Source organism: Haliotis cracherodii, unplaced genomic scaffold (genome assembly GCF_022045235.1).
Source record: "Haliotis cracherodii isolate W230 unplaced genomic scaffold, xgHalCrac1.p SCAF_12, whole genome shotgun sequence".
Taxonomy (NCBI): Eukaryota; Metazoa; Mollusca; class Gastropoda; order Lepetellida; family Haliotidae; genus Haliotis; species Haliotis cracherodii.
This window is the reverse complement of record NW_027266267.1, coordinates 32902372-32919475: the sequence shown is the minus strand read 5'-3', so window position 1 is coordinate 32919475 and position 17104 is coordinate 32902372. Positions and strand designations below refer to the sequence as shown.

At 41.8% G+C, this 17104-nt stretch overlaps 1 protein-coding gene across 1 annotated transcript in view; it reads left to right on the top strand.

Annotated features, from left to right (window-relative positions):
• The first annotated feature begins 8886 nt into the window (after positions 1–8886).
• The window catches only part of LOC139457299 (uncharacterized), a 59885-nt gene continuing 51667 nt past the window's right edge, over positions 8887–17104 (top strand). Inside the window, exons 1-4 of the mRNA XM_071238707.1 lie at positions 8887–8909; positions 11440–11514; positions 11752–12054; positions 14678–14977. Of these exons, the coding sequence (XP_071094808.1) occupies positions 11454–11514; positions 11752–12054; positions 14678–14977 (664 nt within the window). The 5' untranslated portion in view covers positions 8887–8909; positions 11440–11453. The remainder of the gene's footprint in view (positions 8910–11439; positions 11515–11751; positions 12055–14677; positions 14978–17104) is intronic.

Here is a 17104-nt window from a genome sequence, read left to right as displayed (position 1 = left end):
ATTGAGTTTAGATAGCAATCCGTTGACATTCCAAAATAGTAAGTTGAGATCAATAACACGGTTGTTGCTTGGGCTGTCGTCGGACCCCTATGTTTTTTTACCCTTGTTGCCTCGTGAACGGAGAGTACGTCCCTGATTAGCCACTCTGTCGTTGCCAATGTCGATGCTGCTACCTGTATTATCAGAGCCCACGTTTCCCTGGTTGCTGTCGTCACGAGGGGGACGTCGGTCTGTAACGAATAGCTTGCCATACTTGTAGTAGCCGAATTTGTTGGCGTATGAAAATATAAAGAACTCTAAAGTTGCAAAGGTATGTATTCACCTAACTATGAAATGCAAGAATAAATAAGAACAACATTTTCCAAAAGTGATGAAAGAGAATCGATTTCATTATCTGTTGATCAAGCTTGATGTGTCATACGTGAAGACCTTAATCTAATATCCTTCAATTTCTAGTTCTGGCTTCTTAACAGGCTGTTTGTTTGGACTAAGCTGCCGTACAAACTTTACACAATCCTAAAACAACGCGCAAAACTTCTCATAATACTTCAACTGTAAGAAACAAAACACTGAAATTCGATTGAGTTAGAAAGTGAGTGAGTATGGTTTTACGCAGTTTTTATTTTTACAATATTGCAGAAATATGACGTCGGGAGATACCCGAAATGGGTTTCACACATTGTACACGTGGGGAACCCGAGTTTTCAGCGTGACGAGCGAAGCACAATTTAAAGCTACCCCACCGCCCACAAAGTTGTATTGAAAGAGAATAAATGATATAGCGGTAGGTTACTCTATTTACTAAGACAGGAAAAACTGTTAAAGCGAACAGACTGACTGACGGCTATGAGAGATCAGTGCAAATGCTAGATCTACAATGTAAGAGATTTGAGATTCATATGAATGAAACTGTAAATATAAAATATAAACTCTTTCGACAGCCACAAGCCAAAACACTACTGAGTTGAAGATGCGTTGATATGTCTATGGCAACAAACACAGTTATAATTGTCATATGCACGCTGTGTGTGTGTGTGTGTGTGCGTGCGTGCATGCGTGCGTGCGTACGTGCCTGCTTAAAGTTCAAACTCTATCTCAAAAAGAAAAAGCACAGTGACACTATTAGTTTATCTCCACTCTTATTCATGATATAATTGGTTCAATAAGATGGGTAGATTGGGTTTCAGACTGTTCTAAATGTTGTCTTTCCCGCGTATTCTCACAATTTGCACGTCGATTATCTGTACCCTTCTCCCAATACCAGTTGTCATATCTATTCCACTTTTGGATGCGATCGTCCGGCGATTGCGTTTATCTACGTTGCCCAGCTACATCTACGCGGAACAACTCTAAAAAATAACGTTGTCAAAGTTGAGAGCGCATGTTCGAATCTCCAGAAATGACGGCATGATAGAACAATGACATAAATCATGCTTCGTTTTTCATTGTACTTTATCATATATAGACACACCATATACACGTAGTCTATTTCCCCTTTTTGGTATAGTGTACCATGCAGTAAACCATTAGTATAGATTTAATTTCCTAAGGCTGCGAATAGAGAGGGACATTTTGAGTGAAGGAGAAAGGAGAAGGAGAAACACAACAATCTTGCTATAACACCCAGCTGCCAGAGGTTAACAAAACAAGTGTTTCATTGCTTAACAAAGTTGCCATTGCACCTTTTCTATTTTCTATACGCATGTAACACAACAAACAACGCGAAGAACGCCAGACTGAGAATCATCATCCAAGTTACATTATTGATTCTCAAGTATCTATATCAACAATCGGAATTTACATTTTCCCTGACGCATATGAGAAAACATATAAACTTCCAATATATAGTGGACATACAGCATTCTCCACTGGAACATGGTGATGAAAGGTATTTGTAAAGGCTGCTGTAGTCTAAACGGGACTCGATTTCAGCATGACATCTTGGAGACGGCAGTTATTCCCCATTTTTACAATCATAGCTGGTCACTAGACCTGTCTTCTGATGATGGTAGACCGCACAGATCAGGTGTTTTAGGATTCGGTTGATACAGACTGGTTTGAAGCAGTTCTTTAATTATTGTGCGCCAATAGTAACTTCCGCTTTGATTTTGGTGGAGATAACGTTTTTCTTTTAAAAAAGCCAATAATTCAGAGAAACTATCTTTGTTCCAATTCCAACCTTTGTCTTCTTCATGATTGATGACTCTGGGAAGCAGTACACATCATGGGGCACTGTTGTCCCGGAAGCATTTTGCTCGAGGTCTCAGCTAAATAGACTCATTGATGAATGTATGGGTGGTGCACAATTAAGTTCCAGGTGTTAATTTATAACCGTGTACACAGAAGAATTCGACAGCTGAGCACGTGGAGACCTCTCTTGCCAGAGTTATGGAGATTGTAGAACAGAAAGAAGATACATCGGGGGTATTATTCAGTGACACGGGGTTAAGAGGCGTTTTACTTTACACCAGGGTTCACTGTAGACTAACATCTAGTCTCAGAAATGAACATATCGTACAGAAAAGACAGTTGTTCAGTTATATATAAAATATAATAAAAAGGGAGCCCAGTGATTCTCTTCATTTTCAGTACTGCAGTAATCTAGACTTGCCAAACATTAGACTTGCATGGGCAGTATTTGATTTATATTTAAGACAGACTAGGTTCACTGTTGCGACGGTGATGCTGGTGCTCAACTGGCTTAAGGACTAGGCTGCCTAGATGACATACTGGAGAGGTCAACGTCAAAGAGAGGCAAAGCAGGATAAGGCGGGTTATTTTTATGTTTTCAGGTATGATTCTATTCACTAACTAACGTACAAAATCAGATACTGTGATCTTTATGTGAACCACACGCTGCCTGCATGAGAAATATTCGGTGATTATACTCCAGTGATCAGTTGTCATCAATGATTGCAGTCACTGTGCGTAGTGTTATAAGGTTAAAATGCGTCTCACAAACGTTAGGAAAAGGTAACAAAATTGTAACCAATTAAACCGTTTATAGCTGCAATGATGAGTTGCACTAGATATACAAAGCTCGTGACAGAAAACCTTTAGTTCGAAAGGAATTAATAGATAACAGATATATTACATTTATCATAAGAGTATTTTGGACATTGTATATTTATTATTGGATTGGTTCCATGTTATCGTCGATTAGTTATTGAATCAAGCAGAGAGGTAAGATACTTTTCATTTGTGAGTCACAAAATCAATAGAGAGATGATCAATCTGGCACGTAGGCTTCGGTATTTTCCGATTACGACACACATGAGTTCATGGTCAGATCTAACTTTAAACGAATCAAATTGAGGTATTGTGACACGTGACAAAGACATGCCAGACCCGAACACTTTACAATGATACCGTCAACATTAGGAGAGAAGAGCGCGGTTTGCAGTCGATCGAGTCGAATCCCGATCGTTTTAAGTTCTCCCCATTTAGTGACTAGTCTGGCCGGTCTGATCCTGTCGTGCATTGATAGATGGACTGAGAGTAAGTAAAACTAATATGAGTACAAAGCTGTTGTTGCGTTTCTTTATCATGCGAGTATAAATGCTGGTGGAGTCAATTCGGAGTAAGCGTCGTTAGACCAATCACTCCTTGACTGAGCTGAGTCGATGCTGACAAGGCGAATGGCAAAGTCATGGCTTAACTGACCATGATGACCAGGAACGACAATACTTACAGTAACTGTATGGTCGCACTTGACACCCCAAAACAGTTACGACAGCAGCATTGTAGCATCACATGGCTTCGGATATACCGATGAATTAACAGGAGTAGGATGTATCGGAAATAGGGATGTTCAACACCCACAAGGATGTGTATGTGAAACCAGCAACACATGCATTACCACTGAGCCTTCGGAGCACAAACAGACAAACAGCCGACGAAACAAGGATGTTCATATTACATGCATGCACTAACACAGTGTATAGGTAGATAATACAACTGTCACAATAGTTATGACGTCACTGCATGTTATTTATAACTTCATTTAAAACACGTGAGCCCTCCGATAATCTTTCTGGACTACTCATTACCGAGGGTATAAAATTTGAATATAAAAGATACTATCATAACATTCATACTCATTAAGATAACATTCATGTATGTATCCTTTAGTCACGACTGTCTTATACTAAACACTTGTTACATTATTTGTATCACATTGCAATGCTAGTCTGTCAGTATTCGTTTTCAAGATAAAGACTTTCCACTTCCGTGTCAACTGAGATGCTTCGCTTGTTTCACTGACCTCCTCTTAAACAATGCTCACAAGAGCTTCCCCGTAGACGAGCGAAGTACACGGACATTGACACTCGGGAATTTGTGTGTTGTTAGATATTTACTTTGTCCAAGAGAGTGAGCGTGTGCACGCATGCTGTCTGTAACGGCAAGAACTCGTGCGTGGGCAAGGAAAACCTGGGACTGTTGGAATTTTGGTTTTTGCAACTATCGGTTTCAACGTTGATACACAATCAACAACACGACACACAATCTACCAAATCGCACATCGCGGTTCTGCGACAAGCATGGCACACTCTGACAGAGAGACAAGCCCAATGAAAGAGACGAAAAGAGCGGCTGCTTTTCAATGTTGTTAACATCTTGCTCAATCATATAACTGACATAGACAAGTCAGACAAAGCTACACACTGTCGTAACCATGGCAACCCATAAACACAACCCCATTCATTGATAACGTACTAAACTCACCATATGTCATTCCACCGGCGGAATCCAAATACGCGCCATCTTGGTTATAGTGACTCCCATTTTCACTCTCAGAACTGGCCATGCGGAAAGTTGGGTAAGAACTTGGAAATATAGAATACTGCAGCACAAGCAATCACTCTTCTTCAAGACAATAAGGTTGGCATAAATTGTAAAAATGCAAATACGAATGCAAATAATACGAAATAGGGATTCACCAACACAATATCTTTTCCACCTTGCGTTGGTTTATATTGAAAATATATATTGCTTTTTTCCATACACAACAAATGGTAAAGCACCAAACATTCCCAGCTGCCAAATTGGTTATTTGGAAAGAAGGGTGAAAAGTAACATCAATGACAAGACAGGACGGACTAGCGAGGTAGATTTTTAGCGAACATAGACATGAAATCTCCTGTGTAGGTATATGTCCAGGTATCGCTTGTAAGCGTCGTTCGTCCAGAACCGGACATGTTGAATGACCTCTGGGAAGCCTACTTGGAACGCCCAAGTACAACCACCCCCACCCCCACCCCCACCCCCACCCACAAGGCAGGAGATGTGACCTGCAAACGAAACTGTAGTGTCTTTGTCCACCTCGAGCGAAGGTAAACGCCCTCCGCATGCCTTTCTATGTCCATAGTAAGCAAGTCTCTCTGTTCATCGAAGATTCCATTGTTGAGGATGTCGTAAGAGGTGACTATGCTTGTCGTAAGAGGCGACTATGCTTGTCGTACGAGGCGACTAACGGGATCGGGTGGTCAGGCTCAGTGACTTGGGTGATGGATGTCATCGTATCCCCATTGCGTGGATCGATGCTCATGATATCAATCAGGATTGTGTGGTCCAGACTCGATTATTTGCAGAATACCGCCGTATAGCTTGAGTATTGCTGAGTGCAGCGACAAACAAACAAACAAACAAACATGCATGTCCGAGTTCATGCTTCCCTCTGCAGCAAGCTACTGTCACGTATTAGCCTAATATTACCTGGGGATTTTGGTATCGACCCTGACGGGCTGACAATGGTAGGTATATCAGCTGCCTCAACACCATTACCAAGCTCAGTTTCTAAACGCAGTTGCACCTCTACTTGGTCCCTATTGTCAAGAGCTGACCTTTAGTTCTTTATATACATAGTTGGTCCCCCGATCAGGATTTCGGAAACCACGCTGTACACAATCTAAGATATATGATTCAATGTCCTTTTCAGGAAGCACCATTTACCATTCCTCCAGGAATATTTCAGTTGCTACCTCGTCACAATAGTGTTACAACAATTTGGCAAATCAGTAGGTTTGTCTTGTTTGAGCTTGTTAGAGAGATGAGGGCTATGGCATATAGATTAAACATCCATTATTGAAACACCTATTAATATTAAAATTGCGGCAAATGTCCTTGCCGTCTTTTTTGTCTTGTCCAGCCCCTCCTTTAAGATACAGCCGCTGTACCGTTGTCTGTCAGTGGTAGCTTCGTCACTTGATTGTCGTGCTCCGGTATCAACTGGAATTCCCTCAACTCTGGGTATGGTGTTCCCTACGGAAAACCTTTTTCAACTTGCCTTTACCTCTGTAATCACGATCGTAAAGCAAAACTGATGGCTACATGACCCTGCTTGCTAATCTGAGTATTTCAGCCATGCTCTCAATGTAGTGATTTACCTAACTGCCGTTCAGTTTATCTTCTACTCTCATTTCTTGTAAGACTTTGATACTAGCACAGCCCCACATTTCTATGGTAATGTAATTCAATGACAGTTTCGGTGTGTTCCTTATCTTCCATCCACTCCCATCTAACAGTCATGAATGTCAAAGGCATGGTCCAAACGTAATCAGGGGCGGTCGGGTAGCTTAGTGGTTAAAGCGTTCGCTCGTCACACCGAAGACTCGGGTTTGATTCCCGACATGGGTACAATGTGTGAAGCCAATTTCTATTGATATTGCTGGAAAATTGCTAAAAGCGGCGTAATGCCATACTCACTCACTCACACTCCAAACGTATTCCTCGATTTTTCTTACTTTAGGACTTTTCGTCTCACCTGCTGTGTCATGCAACTGTAATGCCGGTGATTGTGGCACGGTCCTGCGTCCCCACGAACTCTGCAATTCCTGATGCAATCTTTCGATCCCCACTTCTAGGTACCCACCGTGTCTCAAGTTTCTTGAGATTCTCAAGATCCATTTCAGGTTTCTCACAGTCGTCTTTCATCACGTCACCTCAGACGAGCAACCATCCGTTAGCGGCGTATCTGGCGTTCGTGGCACATCACTGCATTTCGCGCTTTCCCGTCCAAATCCAAATCAGCCATATTTTTACCATCTGAGCCCACGATCAACTTCCTTTGCTTCTTTCTGATATATTATGTTGAAGATGTCTATCCTTTCTGTGTGAGGTTACGTCAGGACACATCAAACTAAAACTTAAAAATGTCGCCGTGACTAAATGTGTGCCGTCTGCTCGCCATGCACGAGGAGGACGAAGTACGTGTTAAGGGAGGTTACTTGGTTTAACAAAGTGTTAAACTACATACAATAGCAAAGCATGAGAATTACCTCCCTTACCCCCCCCCCCCCCCCCCCCCCCCCCCCCCACACACACACACACACACAGACTCAATGCGGCAATGAATTTACAACCAAGCCATAGGCGTGAACAGGCATGGGGTGCTGGCATCAGTGGTTAAGTGTTACGCCCGTACCCTAGGAGAAGATGTGAGGAGTGGTGTAATGGCGTTTAACGTCGCATCCAAAATGAATACCCCACTCAGACACAGTATATTGACTCCGAGCCGACTAGTCCTTGTTTTAGCCCCTTAATGCCTTGCACCAGGCAGAGAAACAAAAAGTACCATCCTTTAACGTCTTTTGTTATGACGTGGTCGGAGATCGAACCCACGACCTTCCGCTCTCTGGGTGGACTCTCTATCATCTTGACCACGGAGGCGGTCTACACAATGAGAAGAACATTATTGGTATCTCGTAATGGCTGGAATAATGACGACTTACTGTGCATTATTAGTCAAACATTAGCTCTGACATGTTATTGTTTGTGCCTCGTTGCTTGTATTAGTCCGGCCTAATGCCTGGTTTTGAGTGCTAGGCCACTGAGATACTAGCCGCAGTTTAACATGGACACACCACTGAGACCAGTCCTTGTTTTATTCCCTTAATGCCGAGCAAGGCAGGGTAACTAATATAATCTTAAACCGCACGTCACAAGGTATGACGAGGCCAGGGATACAAGCGGCCGACTTTATGCTCTCCATTATAAGTAAGACTGGTGTTTAACAGTATGAGGTCATACAATTTCATTATTGTAATGAGAGCTTCAGATTTCCTTGATGTTTCAAAAGTTTAGCATCATGTATGTACAAGTACGTGATAGTTCTCATAATGTATACAGCTACAGGGAATTCGCGCTCGCAGTACAATGTGTAAACATTTATTGTTTAAAGCTAATGTCCGAAAGGCACCATAGGGAGTGTGCAATTGTTTGAACGAGTGGGTGACACTGTTCTCGGCAATGACATCGGCATTTAAATAAAGTAATCTGGACCAGACAATCCAATGACTGACATCATGAGCATCGATCCACCCAAATTGGGCAACCATGACATCCATCAACCAAGTCACCCGATCCTGTTTGTCGCCTCTTACGACAAGCATTGGTAGCTAAAGACTAATTCGGATCTTTACGTGTAACAGCTTTATCATGGTTATATAATAAAGTCCTTTCCAGACACGCAGATGACTTATTCCATGACCAATGTTCAAAGTTTCGAGTGATATAAACCGCAAATAACCCTTTCATCGAGTCTGACCAAAGGGTCCAGTTGGTTGCCTCTTATGACAAGCAGCAGAGTACTTGGGACATTTTCTAACATGGGTCTCCACGGGGTCTCCACGGGGTCTCACGTGCACACCCAAACAAAACATGCCAACCACTCAGTGACCCGGATGATGTGCAGGCATGCAATATGTCTGACACAACAAGTGTCACCTGATGTTTGTGTTGTCGAAGAAGGATTATGAGATCGGTTTATTACAAGTTGCGCTACTGACCTGGTTGCGATCAAGTAGAAGGTATTTATAGAGTTGGCACAGCGTCTGTACATATTATGTAAAGAAACACTACGCGACTGCGCTGTTGCTACCATTGACACACAGGTAATGAGTTAAGCTCAGGTAAGTTTGAACTCCTATGTTAATGTTGTTTCTTGTATCTTTATCCTGCTCAACCTCTGAATTTTGAAATGGCAAAGGGTTGAAAAGTTGTCTATTGTTTATTTACATGTAAAAAGGAAATATAAGATATATCAGTACAGTTGCACAGTATGCGCTATAAATGCAGTGCACAGTCGTTTTCATTGGTGTCGACGCAGTTATGTTGATGTATCCATAGTTCGACACAAAGTGCCGATATTAGAGTCTAAATGTGGACTGCTATATGTTTGAGGTAATGTTTGATTTTCGATTCAAATGATTTGTGCTAGTACTGCAGTGTATATATGTATCGTCACTCGATATGACTTCCTGGTTCAACTGAGAGGAGAAAAAGCGTTGCAAATGGCGGCACAAAATCATTTGTCATACGACCTTGATAGAAGGGATAAGATTGTATTGATTATAAACATCTCGCATATCAGTCAGTTAATCGGACTGCTTCTGCATACTTGTAGTTTCAAGAGCTGACTTAAATATAGTCGCCCGACATCAACTTCTCCTCTAATGATCACTTTTGCGAATTCAGCAGTGCTTGATGAGTGAATGAAGTATATATCGGCTAACATAGGGGCTTAACATACTTTAGTAACGTGTATATCCACTGCAAGTCGCATTTATGACGTCATAAAAACCTGAAGTCGGCTGAAATAGACATTTTCTTATACAGTAAAGTACGTTTATAACGAACACGCTTATAACGAACTGGCGGATATAACGAACATTTTTTTGGCCCCGTCCATTTGCTGTAATTATGCTGTATATGTGCTTATAACGAACTACGGATATTACGAACTAAATTTAGTGGTCCCTTTAAGTTCGTTAAAACCGTAGTTTACTGTATTGTATTAACCTGTTCCTTCTGTTACATAAGTCTTTACAAAAGTCTACCCCCAATATAGGAACCTGTCATACCAGCTTAAATTGTTTCTTAAAAAATCGCGTTCCTGTGGTATTGGAGAAAAAGCTGCTCCGTCGTTGTTATCATGAGAAACGTATGTTGCGTGTGCGAATTAGGCGTCGGGCGAATCTACTTTTCCATTTGTTTTTCATTCATATGTAACATTGAATTTGCCGGAAGAGTTGTTCGATTGTTATTTGTCTATGTCGAAGCTAGATAACACACACCACCGTTATACTTTGTATTGTACATAAAAGCAACACAAGCAGTTCCATGATCGTAAATCAAAGCGACAATCTCTGCTAAAAGCAGTGTCCATTGTACATTTCCGACTATATCATAAGCATGTGTTTATGAATTACAATCAAATAGTGTTGATGGTGAAAAGGTGAGCGTATCCTGCCCCACAGGTGGCACCCTTCACACGGGAACAAATGGTACAAGTCAAAATAGGGAATTGCATCCGACATCATATTTGTCACTGTTGCGTCAAATTGAGAAATGTCCTTCACGTCTACCATAAAACGTTTTGAACGCTTTACCAATGCCTTCACTTTCAAGTCCCGTGAAGATTCCAGGTTAGAATTGGTCTTCATCAACCCATGCGACTAACGGGATCGCGTGGTCAAGCGCACTGATTTGGCGCACTGACTAGGTCATCGTATCCCAATTGCGTAGATCGATGCTCATGTTCTCCATCACCGGATTGTCTGGCCAAGACTGGATTATTTACAGCTGTCATATAGCTTGACAATTGCTGAGAACAGCGTTAAACACAACAAGCAAACCTTCAATGTTGTTACCCCGATGAAACAACTTTTGAGCAAGAGCAAGTACCTAGTTCTTCTTGGAATCAATGAGTGGGAGTCGCCAAAGCACAGTCAATTCCTGGTGCTCGACTTTGGCTGATGATCCAGGATTCCCGGTCAGGCATAACAGGAGAAAATTGGGTGCAATGATAAATAGAACAAAATGCCAGGCTGCCATCAGGACCCACAGACTTTAGGAGCTGCAGGCCCTGACTAAACTCTTCACACCCTCATTAAGAAAACTGCAGCTGATTATAACAAATACATCGACACGTAAATCTACTGCAGGCAATAAGGACAAATACAAACGTGAAACTACGGGCCCGACACGAAATCTACCTGCCACGGACCTACGGACAGGCGCTTAATTCGAACACTGATATCGAATCTTCAGTGAGAATACCTTAAATGTCCATATGTATAAACCAACATTCATAATTTTATAAACATAGATCCAAGGCACTATCTCTGACCAGGTACAAGCAAGTGGATTGAGTATACATGTAGTGAAATCGTAGTAATCAATGTAGTAAGTGGACTGTGGTTGTATTTGGGCTTTGTAATGTTGTCCGTTGTGAGAGGACTCTGCGATGTTAATGTCATAGGATTTCATTGTCCAGACATTCAGTAAAGTGTCATGAAATTCAATAATAAAGGTGTAGATATTTTATTTATGGAACATCGACAAAAATGGCCAGTGAAGATGGTGGCGGTCATCAAGAAGCCAATGGTCATGATTAATCGCTGAATTTTAAGAAAATAATGTAATTATTCTTGGTTCCAGTTCTCTGCCTGAACATGTGGAAGCCTGGCCGACTATATACTATCACCCTTGGTTGGATAGCATGCATTCACTACAGTGAGGTTTTACTGCTTCTTGCGTTATCAGCTTCATATGTTATCCATTGGTTTTACTTTTACAACACCATTTTCGGTATCATAATGTGTGGGAAGAGTGGCGTTGTGTTTAAAGCGCTCGCCAGTCATGCAGTTTCGATTTACCATATGTACAGTTTGTGATGTCAATTACTTGTGTTACCCGCTTGTGATAAAGTTGGAATATTGCTGGTAGCGCATAAAACTTCACTCATTGCAGGTGTTGATTCGGCAGATCCCCCGTGTGTGGCAGGGGTGGCGGCGCTCGGTACAGAATACACTATTCATGGGGACAGAAGCAGCTACACTGGCTTTATATGGGTACGACCCACTGATGGCCGGTATGTCGTCACATGTATCCCCAGTTGTAGCCCTGTGGCTGGATACAGAGCAACGGTGAACGACACACACTCTACACTCACTATTCACAGTGTGGGGATGCTGGATGCTGGTACATGGAAGATCGTGGATGCAAATGTAATCGGAACCATCCCTGTCGACGTGTGTCAGCTGAGGGTGGCAAGTGAGTATTTCAGGTCCTTGCTGACAAAAAAAACGACGGAGGAATAATGTCGTTCTTGGCAGCAGACAAGCACATGTTCGAAGTGAGTGAGGGAGCTTTGTTTGACGCTGCTTTGAACAGTATTTGAGGACTTACTTTCATGGCGTTTAGCACTGACACTGTAGAACTTAATGAAACCCACAAACACTGGTATGATACACACATAACTAGACATATAATTAGGGCGAACCTTGCATTCGAACCCACGATGATAGGCTTTTGGGTTGCCAAGTCGTCTCGTGAGCCGCGTCAACTATTATCATTAGGTATTCCTTTAGACAATATTCATTGTTGTTATTTTTTTCCATGTAAAATCATAAATTGTTTTGGCTCTGTACCAGATATAGTTTGCTCATCACTGCGAGAGATGAATTGGATGAGGGTTTGTGTTAAAGTCACATTATTTCTAACAATGAATAGTTAGGGGTTTTGGTTTGACGTCAACAGATGGGATCTGAACTGTGATGGCGTGAGGAGCCTAGTAATGGGTGAGTTTTGAATGTATGTGTGTGTGTGTGTGTGTGTCGTCTCATATGACACAATATTCAGTGCTTGAAGACCTTTTTGTTTGTTTTGAACCATCCTCTGTTATCGAGTGTATTATAGCTTCATTTGTTATGTGTCGATACCTACCTTTCAGACATACAACAAACAAACAAACCTGCCTCGAGCTCTGTATTAAGGGGATGAAACAAGGACTGGTCGTCTCGTGGTCAGTATGAAGGGGGTACAGTTATTAGTTTGCATGGATTGCAGTACAGTGGTTTCCATGCATTTGAACCAAATACACAACCAGGCAGCATAATTCTGTAGGCATTAAAGTGACTAGGTATTCTCTGTTGTTGAAAATGTACAAAATTGACTACAGCGATGCCATCAAGTACCCCCAACCATTGACATCGCTTCAACTGTGGGGCATGATGATCCTGCCATTACTACTCTGGTGGGCAGCGGAGTCAAAGAGAGGAAGAGAAAGCATCGATGATTATCCAAGGTCAGGAAGACCTTCAACTGCCACCACTAAGGAAAATGTCGATAAAATACATAATATAAGTATGTATGACCACAACTCACCACACGCCACATTGAGAAAAGAGTAGGCATCTCTCATGAGACAGTTGAGAACATTCTGACGAATGAACGTGGCATGCTGGGGCTTAAGACTCCTGATAAAGAACACTCCAGGTTCATCATAATTTATGTCTTTCAAGCACACCCAGCTCAGTTTGTTGAGCGAATTGTAACTATGGACGACTCTTGGATTCACCACTATCAGCCAGAGATTAAAGAACACTCATAACAAGAGGAAACATGCAACGTAGCATTCTCCAAAAAAGGCATAAAGTAGGTTCCATCAGCAGACCGCGAAAGCCCAGACCATTAACCACAAACTAATGAGTCTATGAAGGCCATTCGTCATGGAAAACTACCTAAAGGTGACACCGGGACAATGTACCTTTGTACAAGTTTCTCTCCAGACACTCCAGCATTGTATAATTAACAACCAATTCCTTCAATGGAGTCTAACATAGGTTGTCAGCCCCCTTCCCCTTCCTCATATGAATTAGGGCGTCTATTTTGTGCGTCGTACCATTCTATGGGTTCACAACGAAGGTATGGGAGCGAATGGTTCCATGGTATTTATTACACAGATAGTTAGTGGAGATGTAATACACAGGATACTCGAAGATGATTTGAAGCTAGAAAGTTTTCGGGGGCATTCGAAATGTCAGAAAGATACTTGGAAATTCACTGAAAACGCAACATTGCTGGGATCTTTTAATCCAAGTTAAGAAATTGGGTAATTAATCTGCACATCTTTAATTTGCTGCATGTATTTGTGCTATACAATACAGGTGCACATTAAAGAGCACATCCCTGTCGACGTGTGTCAGCTGACGGTGGCGAGTGAGTAGTTCAGGTCCTTGCTTACAAAAAACGGACACATGTTCGGAGTGAATGAGTGAGCTTTGTATGACGCTGCTTTGAACAGCAATTGTACATTTACTTTCATGGCGTTTAGCACTTACACTGTAGAACTTAATGAAACCCACAAACACTGGTATGATACACACATAACAAGACATATAATTAGGGCGAACCTTGCATTCGAACCCACGATGATAGGCTTTTGGGTTGCCAAGTCGTCTCGTGAGCCGCGTCAACTATTATCATAAGGTATTCCTTTAGACAATATTCTTTGTTGTTATTTTTTCCATGTGAAATCATAAATTGTTTTGGCTCTGTACAAGATACAGTTTGCACATCACTTCGAGAGATGAATTGGATGAGGGTTTGTGTTATAGTCACATTATTTCTAACGATAAATAGTTGGGAAGTTTTCACGAATTGGTCACTATGGCACTACCTGACATCTGAATCATTTATCATAATGTAAACACATTATACATTGAACACTATGATTTTGATGTCACTTCACTGGTTTCTCATTACAGGTCCACTTGCTATGAGTTTAAACACAGGGTTAAATCTGGGCTCTTGCCCATACCCGAACAAGTGAATAACTATTTTCCTACATTCTACATCAGTCTACATCAGCAGTTATCTCATGTTGTATTCACAGAACTCCCCCAGTGCAACGTCAGCAGTGATGCAGACCCAACAGCCCTCCAACCAAATACAAACCTGACACTGACAGTAGACATCAGAGAGTACTACTGTTCACAGGAAGCTGGCTTTTATCTTACTACTGGCAACGTCACGGAGATGTTGATGAAGAACAACGTCACTGACGTCAGCGATGTTATCACTTCCAGCACCTTCAGTGTGACACCAGCCCGACTCGGTGACGTCACAGTCAGTTATACGTGTGACGTCAACAGATGGGTTCTGAACTGTGATGGCGTGAGGAGCCTAGTAATGGGTGAGTTTGGAAGGTATGTGTCGTGGTATTGACACAATATTCAGTGCTTGAAGACCTCTTTTTATGAACCATTCTCGGTTATCGAGTGTATTATAGCTTCATTTGTTATGTGTCGATAACTGCCTTTCAGCGTTACAACAAACAAACACACCTGCCCCACGCTCTGTATTGATTGGATGAAACAAGGACTGGTCGTTTCGTGGTCAGGGTATCTGGGTGAGGTATCAATGTTAAACTACTATCACTTTAAAACCGAATCTACATGGACAAGTACAGGCTGCCACACACCCGCACGCATGCACACACGTCGAAAAACTCTAAGCCTAAGTATGAAGGGGTGCAGTACAAGGGTTTCCACGTATTTGCACTAAGTACACAACCAGACAGCATAATTCTGCAGGCATAAAAGTGACTAGGTATTCTCTGTTGTTGAAAATGTACAAAATTGACAACGGCGATGCCATCAAGTACCCCCAACCATTGACATCGCTTCAACTGCGGGGCATAATGTTCCTGCCATTACTACTCTGGTGGGCAGCGGAGTCAAAGAGAGGAAGAGAAAGCATCGATGATTACCTGAGATCAGGAAGACCTTCAACTGCCACCACTGAGGAAAAATAGGATAAAATACAAAATATAATTATGTATAATCAACAACTCACCACACACCACATTGAGAAGAGAATAGGCATCCCTCATGAGAGAGTTGAGAACATTCTGACGAATGAACGTGGCAAGCTCGGGGTTAAGACTCCTGATAAAGAACACTCCAGGTTCATAATAATTTATGTCTTTCAAGCACACCCAGCTCAGTTTGTTGAGCGAATTGTAACTATGGACGACTCTTGGATTCACCACTATCAGCCAGAGATTAAAGAACACTCATAACAAGAGGAAACATGCAACGTAGCATTCTCCAAAAAAGGCATAAAGTAGGTTCCATCAGCTGACTGTGTGATGGTTAAGGTTTTCTGGGATCCAGCTGGTGGACTGCTTAGCGAAAGCCCAGACCATTAACCACAAAGGAATGAGACTATGAAGGCCATTCGTCGTGGAAAACTACCTAAAGGTGACACCGGGACAATGCGCCTTTGTACAAGTCTCTCTCCAGGCACTCCAGCATTGTAATAATTAACAACCAATTCCTTCAATGGAGTTTTAGCCCCCTTCCCCTTCCTCATATACATTAGGACGTCTATTTTGTGCGTCGTACCATTCTATGGGTTCGCAACGAAGCCATTGTAGCGAATGGTTCATGGTATTTATTACATAGATATTTAGTGGATATATTAATACACAGGATACTCGAAGATGATTTGAAGCTAGAAAGTTTTCGGGAGCATTCGAAATATCAGAAAGATACTTGGAAATTCACTGAAAACGCATCATTGCTGGGATCTTTCAATCCAAGTATAGGAATTTGGTAATTAATCTGCACATCTTTGCTGCATGTATTTGTGCTATACAATACAGGTACACATTAAAGAGTTTCTGTTACAGACCTTGTGGGTCCTACTGAGTTCTACTGCACAAGACACACACAATCAAGTCTCGACATACAGTGGGTATACCCACGAAATGATCTTTACAATCTCGCGTTTGTTCTCAACTATCGCCTCAATGACAAGGCTGACAAAGATGACAGAAACATCACGATACCAACTGAGAAGTATGAAACAATATACACCACTACATTAACAGAGCTTCAGGAAGACAACCTATACCACTTCCGGCTGGTTGTTGATGGCGGGTATTTAGGCCAAAGCGAGGCTGTCAATACCACGTGCTTCACGAGACGTTCAGAAGGTAGATAATAAACTTGTACAATGGATGTCCATTTATGTAATTGTAGAATAGTAGTGTATTTCTATTGCAATATTATAATGATAGTGTAAATATCTTTTCTTGATCCTGTGGTGATCCCATTTAAAATTGGTCACCAACACTCAATTGCTGGCAAAAAGAACAAACTAACATGATGGAGTTGTCAGGCTCAAATTGCCGGGCAATGTCAACCTACAGCAATGGCCATTGACTGTATTGATACTCTGGTGCAGTATAGGGGTGAACTGTTAAAATTGTAACTTGTTATGGGTAATGAGTGAAGTTACATTCATTTTTATATCT